The sequence below is a fragment of the Bombus flavifrons genome, chromosome 4, assembly GCF_040668555.2.
Source record: "Bombus flavifrons isolate JBK064 chromosome 4, iyBomFlav1_principal, whole genome shotgun sequence".
Classification (NCBI taxonomy): Eukaryota; Metazoa; Arthropoda; class Insecta; order Hymenoptera; family Apidae; genus Bombus; species Bombus flavifrons.
In genome coordinates, this window is record NC_138445.1 from 17,480,075 (window position 1) to 17,497,901 (window position 17,827).

The 17,827-nt window shown below is 42.8% G+C and overlaps 1 protein-coding gene across 1 annotated transcript in view; it reads left to right on the plus strand.

The window, feature by feature from the left end:
- Positions 1-17,827, plus strand: part of LOC138179208 (cell adhesion molecule 3-like) — a 42,148-nt gene that overhangs the window by 21,550 nt on the left and 2,771 nt on the right. The window contains exons 3-5 of the mRNA XM_069111768.1: positions 3,611-3,746; positions 10,538-10,671; positions 13,771-14,077. Coding sequence (XP_068967869.1) covers positions 3,611-3,746; positions 10,538-10,671; positions 13,771-14,077 — 577 coding nt within the window. The remainder of the gene's footprint in view (positions 1-3,610; positions 3,747-10,537; positions 10,672-13,770; positions 14,078-17,827) is intronic.

The following is a 17,827-nucleotide window of genomic DNA, read 5'->3' on the forward strand; positions in this document are numbered from 1 at the left end:
TTGACAGAAGTAGAATACCAAGTGGTAAGCGCAATTCCCGTTGAGAGAGCAGCAAAGTTAATTTAATTTGTAGCGTTAATTTTCGTAGCCATCGTTTTCCGCCAAACGCGGAAATGAATATTTGACGATCGAGTGTATTCGTAAAAGCTGGAACAAAAAGATGAAACACCTTTCATGCGAGCGTACATTACGCTTCTTTAAAGTTAAATACACGAAAAAAAGAAAAAGAAAAAGAAAAAAGAGGAAGATCGCATGGACTAACCACCGACGAGTTGGCATTCGTCCATTTGAAGATCGAATCAACCCTTATGAAATCTATCTATTTTCGGGAGTAGATAAAAATCGATGTAATTTTTTAAAATTGAAATAAAACCATCGGGGAAATTCAATCTTCCAACCTGTCAGTCTTCCACAAACAAGGGGGGTTGCTCTCGCCATTTCGAAACGGAAAAACGAATATTACTTCCCCTCAGTACCGTTTCAAACTTCCGAACAAACTATACGCCAGCTTACAACGGTTCCACTAACTGAACAAATACATTTTAATCCTCTGCAGCGTGCCGTGTAACGTAGAAGCTACACATTCGCGTGTCTGTATTTTTTAAAAATCTTTTATTTGCTTTAACACCGCGCTACTATATTTTATTACGACACCTGCGCGCGTCAAGCTGGCCGTTAAGTGATTCCATAAGCAATATCGTGTTTACATATGCACGTCATTTTGGAAATGATGTACGAAAAGCGCAGTTCGCTTATTTTTTAGCCAAATAGTATATTATACGTTGCTTTATTTATTTATTTATTTATTTATTTATTTATTTTTTTTTTGGGCGATGTTTATTTTTACAAAATTTCTTCGAACGAAGGTTGTTAAGATTCTAGCGATTGATCGATTCGAGTTTCTCCGTTGTATTAATCGTCGACCATCCTTTGTATCAGTTCGATACAAGCAACGTAAACGTTACGTTTAACGAAAATAGGACAGCCCTCCACGCCACTTTGTTATTTGTCAACAAAGCGAGAGAATGTTATTTCATTTTCTTTTTTTTATTTGCAGCGAAAGAATTTGCACAATTTTTACCATTTTGTTCCACCGATCCTTTTACCAGGCCGACATCGAGGCCATAATTTATTTACCAAAGAACACACGTTAGATTAAAAACATATGCTCCGTGGTATTTTATTAGAAAATATCCTCTGCAAACACCTCTCTAGTAGCTCGCTCTATTCTATGCACTCCATGATGTAACGACTCGATCTTGGAAAAACGACCATCCAAATTATCAACCCCCGTTGTCCCAGGCCGAAATCTAAAGAAAGACAGTAATTAATTAAAGCGTGTTTTACGAGCAGGCAAAAATTGCCTGTTACGAAGGTATAGTCATCGGTGCTGCGCACTCCTTTCGAAAGCCACAACGAATAGGTGCAGCAGCGAAATGTCGCCACGCCATAAACATGCGGCTAGTCAGCGTCGGATTTTTTATCAGCTCCAGTAAATCCGAGGGAAACCGCGTTCGCCGATCCCATCGCCATTTACCTCGGGCGAATTCCCGCCGCGGGGACAAGCCTACGCGCGAATAAATCGCGAGGTGTCGCGAAATTTCGCGTAACCAGCCGTCGGAGCGTCGTTACGGAGTCGTAATGTCGCTCGTAAACTGCGCGAAAAGCCAACGTGCGGTCGGCGAGGGTGACATCGAGTGGCCCTCGCAATCGATATCGCAAGGAGGCGTTTGTACGGTCCGCCGAGCTCGACTCGTCTTCCTCGTCGTAGAAATGCTCTCTCGTGGCTCGATTCTGCGACGAAACAATGCGACGAGCTGACCATCACCCTTTGTCTTCCGGTCGATTGATCGATGCTCGCGCGGTCATTCTTCGATGTTCGTTTTTTTTTCTTCTTTGTCTCTCTCTCTCTCTCTCTCTCTCTTTTTTTGTTGCGTCGAGTTTTTTCCATGCCGTGGCACAGGTTGCTGGTGCATGGACAGGTAGAGTCATAAATCCTCGATTGTCAGAGCCGATTCATAGGCATCGAAGATGCAGGACTGGTTGTGACAAAAGACTAGTCACAGTGTAGGAACTTGAAACTTTTCCTCGTGCGCTGTTGGATGACGGATGGAGCGGTGACGTAGCATCGTGGTACGGATCAATCATTCGACGGCGTAATCGAACGACGAAGAATGCCGAACGAACGATGCGGGAAATAATTGTTTCTTCGACGCGAAGATGTTGTGGATTTTCGATGGAAAATTTTCGACCGGAAGAAAGATGCGCGCTTTCAACTTTTTCCAGGGAATAGATATCAATGTTTAAATATAAGTATTCAGAGGTGTGTGTGGGTATGTGTGTGGGTGTGTGTGACAAATTGCTGGAGATTCTCTCGTACTACGTTCGTTGCGCAGTTTGTCGCTCTTGAATCGTCGCGTAGTTTCGAATCAAGCGATAAAACAAAGGATCGAACGATGGCGATGGAACGTCGATGATTCCTTCGTTGATATCAATTGAACGTAAAATTGGCATCGGTGTTTTCCTAAAAGGAGAAATAGATGAAAGAAAGCAGAGTTGTTCTGGAATATTCCGGTAAATGGCGGTGGACAATAGGCTTCATAAACGACAATGGAAACAAAAGACATTTGCCGTCATTGTTCGGCTCTGTTGCGCACCTGCACCATCCGACTTGTCCAAACGTGACAAATCCAAATGAATAGAAATCAAATGCTGACATATTTCGACCTTCGGGACGAACATGTCTGACGGACATTCGTTTAACGTTAACCTTGTACAACCGATTCGAAACGATGTTTAACACATCCGGTGACGTTGTACATTTTTCGTTTATCTTCGAGTCCTAGCTGTGTGCAACGTTCGCACGGATTAATTATTCGCCCGTGTCTTTTGTTTTCAACTTCTAATGGAACTGAAATTGCACTAAACAAATGCAGTAATTACAGTACTATGCGAAAACCTTAAACCACTTACAGAACGGAAACGTTTTGTTTTTACGAATGAGCGTGAGGATTGTTTTAACGCTACAACTGGCACAGCGGCCAAAACGAACAATTTGTACTTTGTTAGGGAAATTTTACGAACATAATATAACTGCGTATTCTTCGAACGTTCGTCCCTGTCTAATCTTCAATCCCTAAACTGAGAAAAAAAGTCTTCCTTCTATCGGAATTAGCCCCTTTTAACTCGAAGAAGAATACATCTCCACGTTCTTCGCGCTATTTGCACCTTTATTCCCCGTTGCAAACAGAAACAGAGTCGCGATAACCAGAAGAGTTTCTAATCTGGCTTGGACAAGAATACGTCTACGTATCTGGACAACGATCTCTAATCTACAAAAAAAAAAAAAAAAAAAAAAAAGAAAATTCCCCCATCCACGAAAAGATCTCGCGATACACCTAACGCTTCTTCGAGACTATGTCCGCCCTTTTCCCTATTACCGAACCTCCTCTTCCTGTTGCGTCGTACATCGACGAGCTCGAAGAAAAAGAAGAAAATCCTCTGAAAAGACCTCCGAATAGAAGAGCGAATGGCGACTGCTCGCGAGGGTTAAGCGAAAGGAACGACCGTCGCAATACACGACTGACTACGACGATCCTGTCTGTTGCAGAAAAGCGAAAGCAACTCGACCCGGGTTGCCCTGACGAACCTGGAACTGGACGCAGCGGGCGTCTACAGTTGCGAAGTGTCCGCGGATGCTCCTTCGTTCCAGACGGCCTGCGTCCAAGGCACCATGAACATAGTCGGTAAGAGAACGTGTTTATTAACCCTCCGGTCAAAGACTCCAGCTGCTTTACTTTACGAGCCGCCATAAGCGGCACATAGAACCGAAAGGTTCGGTCGTGTGTACATATGTACACGTGCACGTGTACATAGCCGAAGCTGTGTTGGCTTGCGAGCGCACTTTCGAACTGCGAATTAATGCCAGCCACCGGCTCGGTGGACTTAAAGGCTTACGCGAATCGCTGTGGACCGAGCCGAAGATAATACTGCGGGTACACGCGGCGGAATGAACGGGAATTAGGTGTCTTAGGCGCCCAGGGAATGAAGCCACCCCGGGGTTACGTTTTCCTACTCTTCTTTTTCAACCCTCTGCCCCTCGCCTCGCCCTCTTTTCAAACTTGCTGCGCGATTCGCCACTGGCGGAGCGAGTTTACGCCGTCGTTCGTAAATACGAGGAACCTGTACGAAACCATACATCGGGGCTAAACTCGCGTACACCTTGTTTGTATCTTGCAACGAATTTTTATGCAAATTCGTACGGTTCTCAGAGTGTAATTAAAAACGTAGAAGCCCGGTAGAAAATTGTTTTGCACGCGGAGTATAATGGAAAACATTATCATACAGTTCGCTTTGATTATTTTACGTGCTGTCTTCGTATTGCGTGCATTCTCGGATCCTTTTGCTGTAATACTGTACAAAAATCGCCAGTCCACGTTTACCAACTAATTAAGAGAAACAGGTCGTTCGACGATTCGACCTTTCGCCATACCGAGATCTACTTAAAGTTGCACGAGACCCATAGAATCTGCAGCGATTCGCTCTCTTTAGCTAACTCTTCGGTTAACGCAGTCGTACGAACGCCTAAAGTCTTCGTACAGATTTCAAATCAGATAATAATTGTTAGAAAGTGTAACAAGTTGCCAACCATTCCTCGGATTAACTTCGTTCTTTGTAAATGCCTCGAAGTACGAAGTACGTCGACGTTTCAGTCGCTTCGTTTTTCGTCTCTTCTTCTTCCTTCTTTGGTAATTTTATTTTCTTCTAAAGATTTGGCAAGAGAATTTCGGTATGTGGGCGGAGAACGTTTGTCAACACTTGGCAGCTCGTCGAGCGACAAATTGGAGAGCGCGGAGTAACGAAGTTTCAATCGCGAAAGGGTTGAACAGGTTCCTCCTGTGTATCGCGAGTGTCGCCGAATGTAAATTTAAGGAGCGTTCCTTCGCTTTCGTTTGACGATACGTTTCGTATGGAGGCAAAAGGACGGTTTCGGTTATCATCTCGTGCCTCCGTCGAGTTGCTGGAAACGGAAACTTGTTAAACGATGTAATTAGGAGAGTAACAAGGGGAACGTGTTTAATTTGTTTCCGAACAAATATTAAACGACTCGATTGGAGTTTAACCCTCCGGTTCTCGTAACTGAGATTATTATATAATACAGGGAATTTTCATCATTTTTTACTCATATATGATGCGATATAAGTTAAAGGCTAGTTTAGAAAAACTTGTTTCGAAACGCTTAAGACTTCGAACTAGCTTCGAGCTTTTCAACTTTAATTTCCATAACGCAAAATGTGATGCGATATAAATTCGAGCAATCTTTATTCTTACATAGATAGACAGTGGAAGATTTTCAAAGAGTTTGGTTTCGTATAAACGAAAAATATTTGTCCTATGTTTGTTAAAAATTCTATATTTTCTATCGTATTTCGCTATTGTGGAAAGCAACAAAGAAGCATAACTCGACGATAAAAAGCGAACGAGGTAAAACAAGGACACGATAAAATTACAATATCGGTATTGTATCAGTATGCAGTGTGTTCGCGTAATGCATATAAAAACTCAAATATCAAACAAATATTATTATAGTGAATTCTATATGAATCTATCGTGTAGGATGTTAAAGCGTACGTGGTGGGAAAGAATTTCACACATTCGTGTGATTTTAGAGTTATTTTTCAAGTTACGAACAATTTAATTTCCGATCAGTTTCATACGGCGATGCAAATGCCAGATATATCATTTTTTAATTTACCTTTTTCTCGAAACCGTAACCGCAAGGTTGATCAAACGGAACAGAGAAACGTGAAAATACATTTTCTAAGAAAATAAATCGCTTCGGTAAAAGCGATCGAAAGAGCGATGAAATTAATTATCCTATCGACGGTATGGTGAATTAACATATTGAAACAGGCGTTGAACCGATCATCTTCCACGCAATTTGCGTTATGGAAATTAAAATTGAAAAGTTCGAAGCTTGTTCGAAGCCCGTGCGCGTCTCGAAAGAAATTTTTCGAAACTAGGTTTTAACTTTTTAATACTGCATCAGTATGGATAAAAACGATCAAAATTTCCTGTATTATACAGGGTGGTTGGTAACTGGTGGTACAAGCGGAAAGGGGGTGATTCTACGCGAAAAAAGAAGTCGAAAATATAGAATAACAATTTTTCGTTCGAGGCTTTGTTTTCGAGAAAATCGACTTTGAATTTTCGCTCGGTACGCGTCCGGTACGTTGTAACGGACCTCACTGTAGATCGTTGTCTCGATTGGCGTTATTTTTTTAATTTTTTAAATTTTTAAATTTTTATTCTATATTTTCGATTTCTTTTTTCGCGTAGAATCACCCCCTTTCCGCTTGTACCACCGGTTACCAACCACCCTGTATAATAATCTCAGTTACGAGAGCCGGAACCTGCCAACTTGCTCGTGTCACAACGACGTTTCTCACGGAATCTTGAAAAATCAAGTTTCATTATTTTAAATCGTATATTACAAAGACGATTCCATAGATTTAAAGCGATACGTTACGACGATGATACTTCTGCGAACATGAAAATATTTATTGAGAAAGAGAATGTTTCGTAACTTGCTGTGACGAATTACACGTTTCGTATACGTTGCCTGACCTAACACGACTTTAGCATATCGATATAGCTTATGGAACGAATGAAAAGTGTAATACTCGTGAGAACCGGAGGGTTAGCAGAAGCGAAAGAAACTTTTTATTAAACATAGAGAAGTAAATCAGCGTTGTTAATCTCGACGTTCCATATTACCAGAGTATTTAGAAGGCCTTTCTTAATTGTTCGCGTGGAACAGAGTCAGACAACCGGAGTTATCATTTTGATGTATTAATTTATACGCAATTGTCGTTTGTTCGAATAGAATTACGGTATAACGAGCACTTTACGAGGTCGTTAAATTTCTCGTCTGCGTTAACCGGAAAATTGTAGGCCAGGGGAACATAGACGTCTCTAAATTGCAAGCAACGTAAGAGAGAAAGAGAAAGAGAGTTGCCGTATCGGAAAATATGATTAAGACACCGATGGAGGGTAAAAGTAACGTGGAACAGATCCGTTGTAAACGCGGTCCAAGAGCGGTGTGTAGGTTGATGCGAAATAAAGCTAATGAGCTGCAACGTTCTCTCCTCTGACTGAAGCTTAAGAGAGAAGAGAACGGTGCGTACTTTACGAGAAGTTTGGCGTGCGCGGGCGCAAATTATCGAATTTTCATAAACCAATCTGTTTTTGATTCATTAACGAGAGATACGATGACGGTGGTTGGAAATACACGATCGACGATACGCGTTACGGTTCATAAGTATCCGAACGTTTTCCTCGATTTTCAATAACAGCATTTAAATGTAAACAAAGTACGTAAATTAATAACGAATCAACGATCGCAAATAGTACTTGATATCGTTTAGTGGAATCAAAAGACTATAAATTTCAATTATTCGCTGTAAGACGGGGCAACGATTTGTGCGACTACTTAATGCACACTGGTTCGCGATATTTCAGCTGATTCTGATAATTTAGCAAATAGGGACATCTTTCGGACAGAAGAGCATCGACGGTAGTGTTCTCTCTAGTTTCTAAAAATCATAAGACTTGGAATCTACGTGCTGATCGGAGGATAAAATTCTCTATGGAGAAATGCTGATTGCACAAGATAAAATGATCGTACTTCTACTTATCCGATTTTGCTGGAAACCTACAAGTATCGAGATACTTTTGAGCGGTAATGTACACAGTGCGTGTCTAAATTTCATCTTGTTACGAATCATTGAATTCCTTTCTACATAAATATCCACTTTCGCGAATATTTCTACATAAATATTCAATTTCAACGTCGCTCTCCAACCAATTTGTTTTATTCATTCGTACCTGCCGCGTTAACACAAACGGGACTCGAATCGAATTAACCGTGTTTTCCACGAAACGACACCGTCGCTTCGTCCGAATTACAATTATACGAACACTGGAAAAACAGCGATCGTTTTGAATTTTGTCGCTGCCTGCAGGCTGTTTCCCAGTGAATCAGATTTCGTTGTCTCTGGCGAGAAATTTTTGTCGCGATCCTTTATTTCCGCTGATCTCGTGGTTGGTTAGAAAAGTTTCGCCGTATTATAGCGCGGTAAGTTTCGCGGAAAGGAATTTTTCGTACGAAACTCTCGAAACCGATATTTATATTCGGATTATTTTTATTAGAAAAGTATCGAAAAATTGGAAGTTTCCGAGAAACGAGATAAGATAAAGCGCGCTGTGCGAACAAACCGTTCTTCTTTCTATTCTTTTCATTTACCTTTACACCCGCAAAATCATGTGGCGAATTTTCATGGAAAACAGACAGCGGTGGAAAAGAGACAGAGAACTACGAAATTTTCTTACGAGAGAAAAAGCTCCAGCTGCGATAGAATATATTCGTGTCCGAAACGGTTTAACGAGGATTACGAACGAGTGCAGGGAGAACAAAATGCTTAGAATATTCCAACTCGCGACAACGATGAAATCCTACGACCGTACTCTCTCGTCAGTTTTTTTTCAACTTTTAATAAGTCCCAAATTTCGAAGGAAGAACGACAATAAAAAGACCTTACGTATGCACACGGTAAGAGAAAACTTTTACATCAGAGCCCCGAGCATTGCTCGCTGGCCGGGGGAAGTTCCTCCGCGCTCTTCCCGCGTTTCCTTCCTCGACGATCGCGAGGCTAGTGAATTCTCCCTGGCAGAATAACAAAAGAGAAAAAAGAAAAAAGCATACGGGAGGAAAAAGAAAGGGAAAGAGAAAAAAAAGTACTCGAGAGGCTCTCGCAAATCACGAAAACGATACGAAACAAAGAAGGGTAGGATAAGGGGGCTGAAAAAAAAGAGAGTCACGGGATCCGTATGCTTAAACGGTGCCGTTATATCCGCGGCTGGAAAAACGAAACACGCGAATCTCCTCAGATCCGGCTACGTATATGTATGTTCGTGTCTATAGTTATATACAGGGCACCCTAGGAGCTTGCTGCATAATCGTTACATTATCGTACTGTGTTTGCCGTAACACTCGTCTCTTTGATCTACGTAATTAACCCCTTAACCTACGATTTACGTTCGAGAATTTTGGGCCGAAAACCTAAACAAGATATTATACAGGGTGGTTGGTAACTGGCGGTACAAGCGGAAAGGCGGTGATTCTACGCGAAAAAAGAAGTCGAAAATATAGAATAACAATTTTTCGTTCGAGGCTTTGTTTTCGAGAAAATCGACTTTGAATTTTCGCTCGGTACGCGTCCGGTACGTTATAACGGATCTCACTGTAGATCGTTGTCTCGATTGACGTTATTTTATTAAATTTTTAAATTTTTAAATTTTTAAATTTTTATTCTACATTTTCGACTTCTTTTCTCACGTAGAATCGCCCCCTTTCCGCTTGTACCACCAGTTACCAACTACCCTGTTGTATATTATATTTGGCCCGATCATCGTACTACGAGCTATGCCCGCAATATTTACGTTTGGTCCGATCGCCTACAACGAGCTATGCCTATAATATTTACGTTTGGCCCGATCATGGTACCTACGGGCTATGCCCGTAGCTGTAGGTTAAGGGGTTAAGAACGAGAAAGATACTCGATCGTTGTTGGATGCGAAAATGAAAATTTATACACGCGCGATTTTCGTATAAAAGGTCTGATACACTCCACGAATATAACCAAGCTTTTATATTAGAAAATTAATTACAATATAAAATGATCTTCTTCGTGTGACCTACTCCTCTTACGTACCACTTTTTGTTTGGTTACCCTAATAGAACGCACCGACCAAGTTTGCCTACGTTAAATCCCCTAAGCTAACGATATAAACTGCCTGCTAGAACCATTTCCTCCGGTAACTAGAACGATAATTGAAAAATTTTGTTCCACGTCTTTATACCGGTTCTTTCGACGAGGTATACCTCTGTTCGTTATATTACAATTTACCAGGCCCTTGTATAACGGTGCACGCACGTTCGCACGTACAAGTGCATCGGTGTAGAGACGAAACGAAAGGTACGAGACGCATCCCGCTTCGAAAACACTTCCGCGGAAACATTTGGCACGGTGAATTCTGTGTAAGGGGAGATCGGCACGATGCCGTCTCTCTTACGAATGCATTATTCCGATATCGAAACGCGAGCCCGAATTGCCAGGCATAAAAGAAGAATTTTTCATCAGGCAGGCAGGCTGTTGGTGCGTTGGCGAGAACACACGGTCGGATCTATCGGCTCGATCTGTGCACACGTGAGTACACTGGTTGGTTGGTTGGTTGGTTGGTTGGTTGGTGCATCCGGGAATCTTGAAAAGTCCCCTCTTCGCCACCGCCCCTGCAACCAAACCACCCAACGTCCTATCTATATGCATATATTTGTTATATATATATATATGTATGTACGTACGTGCACGTGTGTATGTACACACACGTAGGAAACGGTCGAACGTCAAAGCGGTGTTTCGAACATGCTTCGCATACTTCCGGGACCCGTGTGTACCTGACGTCTCTTGTTCCGCAGAATTACCCTCTCAAGGGCCGTCGATACACGGGTTAAGGAGGAAATACCGGATCGACGATATGCTACGTTTGAACTGCACATCCGGACGGAGTAAACCCGCGGCCAATCTCACCTGGTACATCAACGATCGACAAGTACGGTTTGCTATATGAAATCGCGAATAGCGGCTACAAATTCCTAACCTCCTATCACTGATGTCTTCCCATACCTCTCGTACCGTATTCCGTTCTCGTTCTCTGGCTCCTGTAAGACGTAACCAAGCAGCCACCGCCCCCTGCCCCGTTTCGCGTTACAACCCCTTTCCGCCGTTGCGAATGCTTCGAGACTGTGCATTACGCGGCGGATGCATTGGCTAGGAAACAGTTAGCGGATCGCGTCTGAGATTTTAGAGTTAATTGTTATGGCGGTTGAGGAACTCTACGGTTGCGCAGTTTGATGGATTTAATCCATTAAGGGGCTGCGATCAAATCGCGGCAACGCTTCGCTCTTGTGTTCTTTTTCCATCGATTTATAACGCGCCTCTGTACCTTTGGATATCGCCGCTACAAAAGAGAATCTAGAGATATTTTTTCTAATGCGATCCATTCCGCATAGATTCTACGGTTTTTGAGAAATTCAACGAAATTTCCGAGGTATTTGCGATATCGTGACCTGACGCTGTCAACGATACTCGCGGTTATCGATTTGTCCGCGGACTCGTTTCTAGAGATTTTGCAAGATACTCGTTTCGAGATTATTTGATTCTACGAAAGTTCTAGATTATAATATCGTCTTGACGCGTTCCTCCACCGAGTTTCCAGTTATACACCGCGATACTCGAACACAGCGAGCTATTGATTGCGCTAAATCCGTGGCTCAGTTTCCCGGCTTTTATCATCCATCGAAATAGAACAGAATTGAATTAAAATGTCGAAATAGATGTACGCTGCGGAGAGAAGACAACAGGAGTTACGGTCGTTCCGTTCGTTTCGTCGCGTCTTTCGATACGCGCAAGACGTCGAATACTACGTGGTTTCGTTCTCAATTTCATTCGTTCTATCTTGATGCGAAGCGAAATTGAGTGGAGAAATTGAATTATACGGGCTTGGATCGAAATTCCTAGTACAAATGAGATATCGGGCAGCTACTACTTACGATAGAATCGCCACAGAGAATTATAAAATTGCACTGCGAGCATCATTTTCGAAAATTCGATATCGACCTGAATTGAAAATTCGTCAAATACGCTTGATCACTTCTTTGCCAGGTATTATTCTATACACGATAACGAATCGAAAATGTAAAATAAGATCTTTCCACTTCGAGGTTCGTTTTCGTGACAATTCAATTTGAAATTTGTTAATTCTTCTTGTTATTCTCGAGCTTCGTTTTATTCCAAGCCACGGCGTCGCGTCCTAATTTCGTTTGTAGCCAACAATTTTTTATTATTCGTCGTATCGAATTCAGGACGGTTCGTCGACCTTGCTCCGTAATTTTTGTTCGAATGTGTCCCACGCTGTCCCGTGTCACCTCCCGTGCTTTATAATTTTTTGCGGCGAAGAACGGCCAAGTTTGTTCAGCTGATCAAATTCTAAACGGTTTTTAAATACACAGCCTCGTGCGTGGAATCTGTCGTTGGATCCAATTTCTAAATCGTCGCGTTTTAAACGTCGTTCGCCCTTCCACGTTTCAAACTTCGATACGTTTTACTCTTTAATTACGTCACGTTGAAAGATCGAAGACTCGAATTATATTTTCGGCAAGTCTCTTCCGGAGAAACGTCTCTTGTTTCATCAGGATGCGAAATATTTCGCGAAATACTGCATTTCGCACATTTTTGTCCGAGACGAATACGCATATTGCGATCGGAACGAGGCGCGAAAATTTGATTTCGCGATGAAATGTTACCTAACGAAACCTCGTCGCGTGTTTTTCTCCTGTCTGTTCCTTCAATAAAATGACATATTACGGAAAAAGCAACGTTGCAACGTTATGACGAAAAATAAGGGAGGAAAATAAAAGAGAGAAGAAAAAGTAATCGAAGTTTCTTGGACGTGTAATGACGGCGTTATCAAAACACGGTCCTGTCGAATCGGTTGTCTATCAATTCGGTGCTACGTGCGTGCCCGGCGATAAAATCGCATTGTTGCTCGAAATACCGATACTTTTGACGTGCACCCTCCTCTTTATCAGCAGTTTGGAGTGACAGAAAGCCGCTGCGCTTGTCTTCTGCTCTTACGCGACACCGTACACCCTTTTAAAAATCATATTATTCTTCAAAGAAAATATCTGCAGCGGAAGTAGCGAATTTTCGAAAAATCAATTCGTAATTTTCCGTGAACTTACAACGTAATTCCGCGGACTTACAACGGTACGTTTTTAATGGTTTGAACGATTCTCTCGTTGTAAAATATCACGATAAAAGTCTGTTACTATATCGTTCGTTTAGACTTCTGCGCCAGTTTTACGTTTTACTCGCCGATGGTTCTAAATCGATCTGTCCTTAAACGGATTCGATGTTCATTAATATTCCATTATAAAGTTTTCGTTAAAACATTGGAAATTGATGGTCGAAAGCAGATATTGCAACATAAATTTAAATTAATTTAACGCCTGATAAAATTGCGGAATAATTAACGGTATATCGAGCACCTCGTGCACTCGATAGACAATCCCAGTCTAACGATAAATGTCATCGTCTAAGAAGTACGCCGAACAAAGTATCGCTTCAAACTTGATAGAATTTTCGAATAATTAACGAAATACCAAGCACTCGATATATAGACAGTTTCGACTACAAAATCGGACGTTGTCGTTCAAGAGATTCGTCGACGAATCGATCGTTTGAAAGATCAACCGACGAGCACGAAGATCAATGGTGCGAGTATTTTTCTGAAAATTCCCTCGGGAGGATCCTTAATTCCCGATACTATACGTAATGACGCCTTTAATAGCCATTAAATACCAACATTTTACCCTCGTAGCATATCAGGTTCGCGAACTATCGTCGGTCGAAGACCACAAAGGATCCAAGTAGCCCTAAACGTCGTAGAAACCTTATTATCGGAAACGCTCGAAGCGATTAGCAAATTGCTCGATCGCGGCCAATTAATCGGGCTGAAATTTGTCCTTAAATCGATACGACGACGTTCGGATTAATTATCGGCAGGTGGAAAGCCGAACGGGAGCCAGAGAATTTTCGCGAACATGGCAGACCACCTGTTTAACCTGTTCATACAAATTGTCACACGCAGCCGCTGAAGTCGCACGTCCGCACGTACAGTCCCTTGGACACGAACGAGTCCGAGTGGCACATTTCACAGATCGGCCTTCAGTTCCTCGTTACGCACGACCATTTCGCGGGGGGCAAGCTGAAAATACGATGCAGCGCCTCCATATACGACATTTACTGGCAGAGCACCGAGGTCAGCACCGAGGAGGACAAACCGAGGCTGATACACTACGAACCAGCGGCGACCATCGTCGGTATCAACTACCTACAGCCGCCACCCAACTTCCAGACCGGCCAGAAGAAACCCGATGGACACGTTGGAGTCAAAGGTAAAACGAATCTTTGCATTTTCATTCGCTGAACTGTTGGATTGGCAGCCAAGTGATCGCGGATTTTGTCATTAGGTGGTAGTTGCCAATCCAATATTAACTCTCCTGCGCTTTTTCGGTAATTTTCCATAGAATTCTACCGCTTTTTATCGTTAGAAGATTCGTTAAGTTTGAGAAACGCGAGAAACGATTGCGATTATTCGTCATTTAAGAATTATTGTCGTATCAAACCCTCGAGAAGCATTTCTATGACGTTCACTTGCAATCTCGTAATTAGCAGTCGAATTTATACGACAAATTTACCACTACTTCGTTTATGTTTGCTACGATTGAGAAACATTAGCGTCTACCACGTCTGTACGTTGATATGTAAATGTAGAAGCAGGTTCACGCTTTATAGTTTTCTATGGTACGATATTCTATGAAACGATCGTACGAGCGATTACTAGAAATTGTAGAAAGAGATTCAGCCTTCTTCGATCGCAGTCTCTGATAAGTAAAAATCCGATGAATTCTCTTCTAGAGCGAAACGTTTCGTGAATTTTTGTCATTAATTTGACACTTCAACTTTCGAAGGGAAAGAAGAAAGTAAGATCGAAAGGCAGAAAATTGCAGGATCGCAACAGGATGAAAGAGCGTTCTTGCGAAGGGAGGAGAAGGGCTGCTTAAGTCGTATAATAGGCTTAGCGAGTTCTTAGATCTTTTGGGGTGTTTACAAGGAGGGGGAGGCTTCATGGAAAGCATTCCACCCGTCGTTGATTGAACTTTTTGATAGTGATACTGTCGAGGGTTTGGTTTACCGTTGCAGACTGTGGCATTGCCGTCTTCTCTTTCAAACTTTCGGTCTTCATTGGTTACTTCCAGAGAATTTATTGGGCCGAAATAACGATGTTTGATAAACGTTAAAGATTAGTATTCCGGAGAATCTGGAACCGTTGGGATTAAAACGCGACGATAAGTTTCTGGGATAGCGAAATTTCCAAACTTTCCGATAAATATCTCAAAGACGAGGAAAAGGGGAGATTGTGAATTTTGAAACAAAGAGGATTTATTCTCGAGAAACTTGCCACGCTTTATCTACGACAGCCACAAGTATCTTCGTTAGAAAAATCGTCGTGTTCGGTATGGCTGCTCGAGATGGTGGTTTCCATTCTAATCCAATTAAATCAACGAATATTCGTTTTTCCTATTATCGTCGCCAGAAACATCGTCGCGTTTTACGTAGCTTCCACATATACGCTTCCAATATTTAATTAGCAAAACCAATTACTTAAACCGCGCAATCACCGTCGTAGGCTTATAGCGTTAACGAATTCGAACCGTGTCACTTCTATACGAAGATTAAAAAATAAAGAAAAATCCGTTGAAAGAGCGCGTCGTCGATCGCGCGCAAAAACTGCAAAGCATTACAGGCAAGTTCGAAATTTGCGGTAGCATTTCGATCCGTGCGTCATTTACGACGACTCTGCCGAACGAAAGACGCCCGTTTTACAGATTAACGAGATACGAAGCCGGTTTTGACCGATCAAATCGAGCAACTGGCATGACTGCTATTTTTTCCTTTCGTTTCTTCCATTGAGTCGTGAACGGACTGTGCGCGACGGCCGAGCATCCGGTTGTTTGTCCACATCGTGGTCCGGGATAATCTGACCGGTCGAATTATCCTGGTTAACGTCAAATAGCTCGGCACGCCATCAAATAATTCGTTTCACGCCAGCTAATCCGAGGCTGCGGCGAAGATAATTCCCGACGTATTCCAGGATTATTTGCTGCGGCTTTGGATTATTTGGCGTCAAGTGAGCCGCACTTCAGCGGCGCGCCGCGCTCCTCTCGAAAATGACAACGACGAAACTACGACGAAACAACGACGAAACGACGACGACGATCGCTATAGCGACGAATGACGGCGAAAAACAAGAATGGGAATAAATAAATGTACGGAGGAAAGAAGCGAAAGGACGCGTTATATAATAAGCCGTGTGCCAGTCGCAATTCGATCGAAATCATCTCGTTGGAGGAAAAAAACGCACGGTCGAATTTATTGATCGTGGCTTGTAAAAAAAACTTCGTTTTGTTATTTGAGTTAGCCGGTTTGCCTCGTTATAGAAGCGGGGCTCTTCTAGTTTCCATCAGCAGCAGCAGCAGCAGCAGAGCCCCTCTTTCGTTTCATCCATCCTTTCTCTGTATTCGTTTCTCCGCCGGATCCTGGCAAAGCAAGTTACCTGATAAACGAAATATTTGCTCGTTAGATCGCGTATCGATCGCGATTCCACCGATGATGATATCCATTCGCCTTTTTCCCTCGATGGAGCCGCTGGATAGTCAGATTTGCGGACGAATTAACCGCCCGCCCATTGCGCGTAATTGCCACGATAAATAAACGTTAATTTATAATATACACGAGCGAAGCCGCCCGAGTGTTTGTAACAAAGTGTAACTATAATACGATATAATAGTGAACGGGACGATTATTAACGATAATTAATGGCAGCATATGGCATCAGCGGCGGCCATGTTACTTTATTTAGCCTGCGGTCGGTGTTTGCGCGATTTACGTATAGTTAGGAACGCGTTCAGCTTTAAATTTACTAAATTAACCATCGGGCACAAACGAGCATTGTAAAAGGTGGTAATACTAGCGATTAACCGGCGTCGTAATTAAGCGTCGTTTATGCGGATAGAATCGGTGATAAAGGGGGCGGGCGAGCAGGGGATGACAGACGAGACCAGGAGAAAAGAGACAGAGTCGCGTTACCGTCACGGTTCGCTCGCGGTTCGTTCAAATGTTATTCGAGGCCTTGAAGCGTAACTGCAGCGATCCAGGTTGGTTAATTCACTCGGAGAGCATTGAATAATATTTGATCGAAGCCCGTGACTGGATCGGGACTGCCAGTGTAAATCAAGTCAGCATGGTTAGGGGTTAATTAGTGGGTCGAGAAAGTGCAGCCTAGCGATCGAGCGTCGACAGGCCAAAAATCGTTTCTCTTCTATCTATGTTATTTATCGTTTTGCCATCGCGTACAAGCGTCGAGACAGACAGAGACAGAGACAGAGAGAGAGAGAGAAATTATTGTTCATTCGCAGTAGCGCGTAGGAAATCCGTCATCCATCATCGTTCGAAAGCCTCGATCGAAATTCTATGACCTACATCCGGAGGCGGCTGTTAAAGCATAAGCGTACCCTCAATTTGATTTTTTTTTCTTTCTGCAGGCGTTATTATGCTCGGAAGCGCCGTTTTATTACTTTCAATTCCCGGTGCTCAGCACCTACATCGCTGACTACACAGCGATGTATTAGCACGTAGAATGGCGCGTATTAATTCGGAAAGTTTCGCGCCTCGACGCAAGGGGATCCCCGTAGTCGCGCTCCCCTTCTCCTCGCTTTGTTCTCTCTGAAAAAAAAGAGCTGCCCTATGGAGAACGTCGATGATCGGTAATTCGATCCATTAGCGACGATTCTAACCCGAACAATGTTCGTAAACGTGGATCCTGAGCGTCGATAAATTCCATTCGTTCGACGATCTAAGAAATTCGTAGCTTCCGCTTCCAGCAAATAATTTGCTTCCGTCGCGTTCTCCGATTACTCTGTTCATTTTCCAAACGATCGGAAAAGCGTTCTGCTCGATCGTTAATCGCGGAGAAGCATTTGTCGGTTCAAAGTACAACGTTACTGTATCGCGGAAACACTCGCGCGTAGCATGGTCAAATACGCGATTTAGCCTGTTACCGCGTTGGTGTCTGGTCCGAGGGA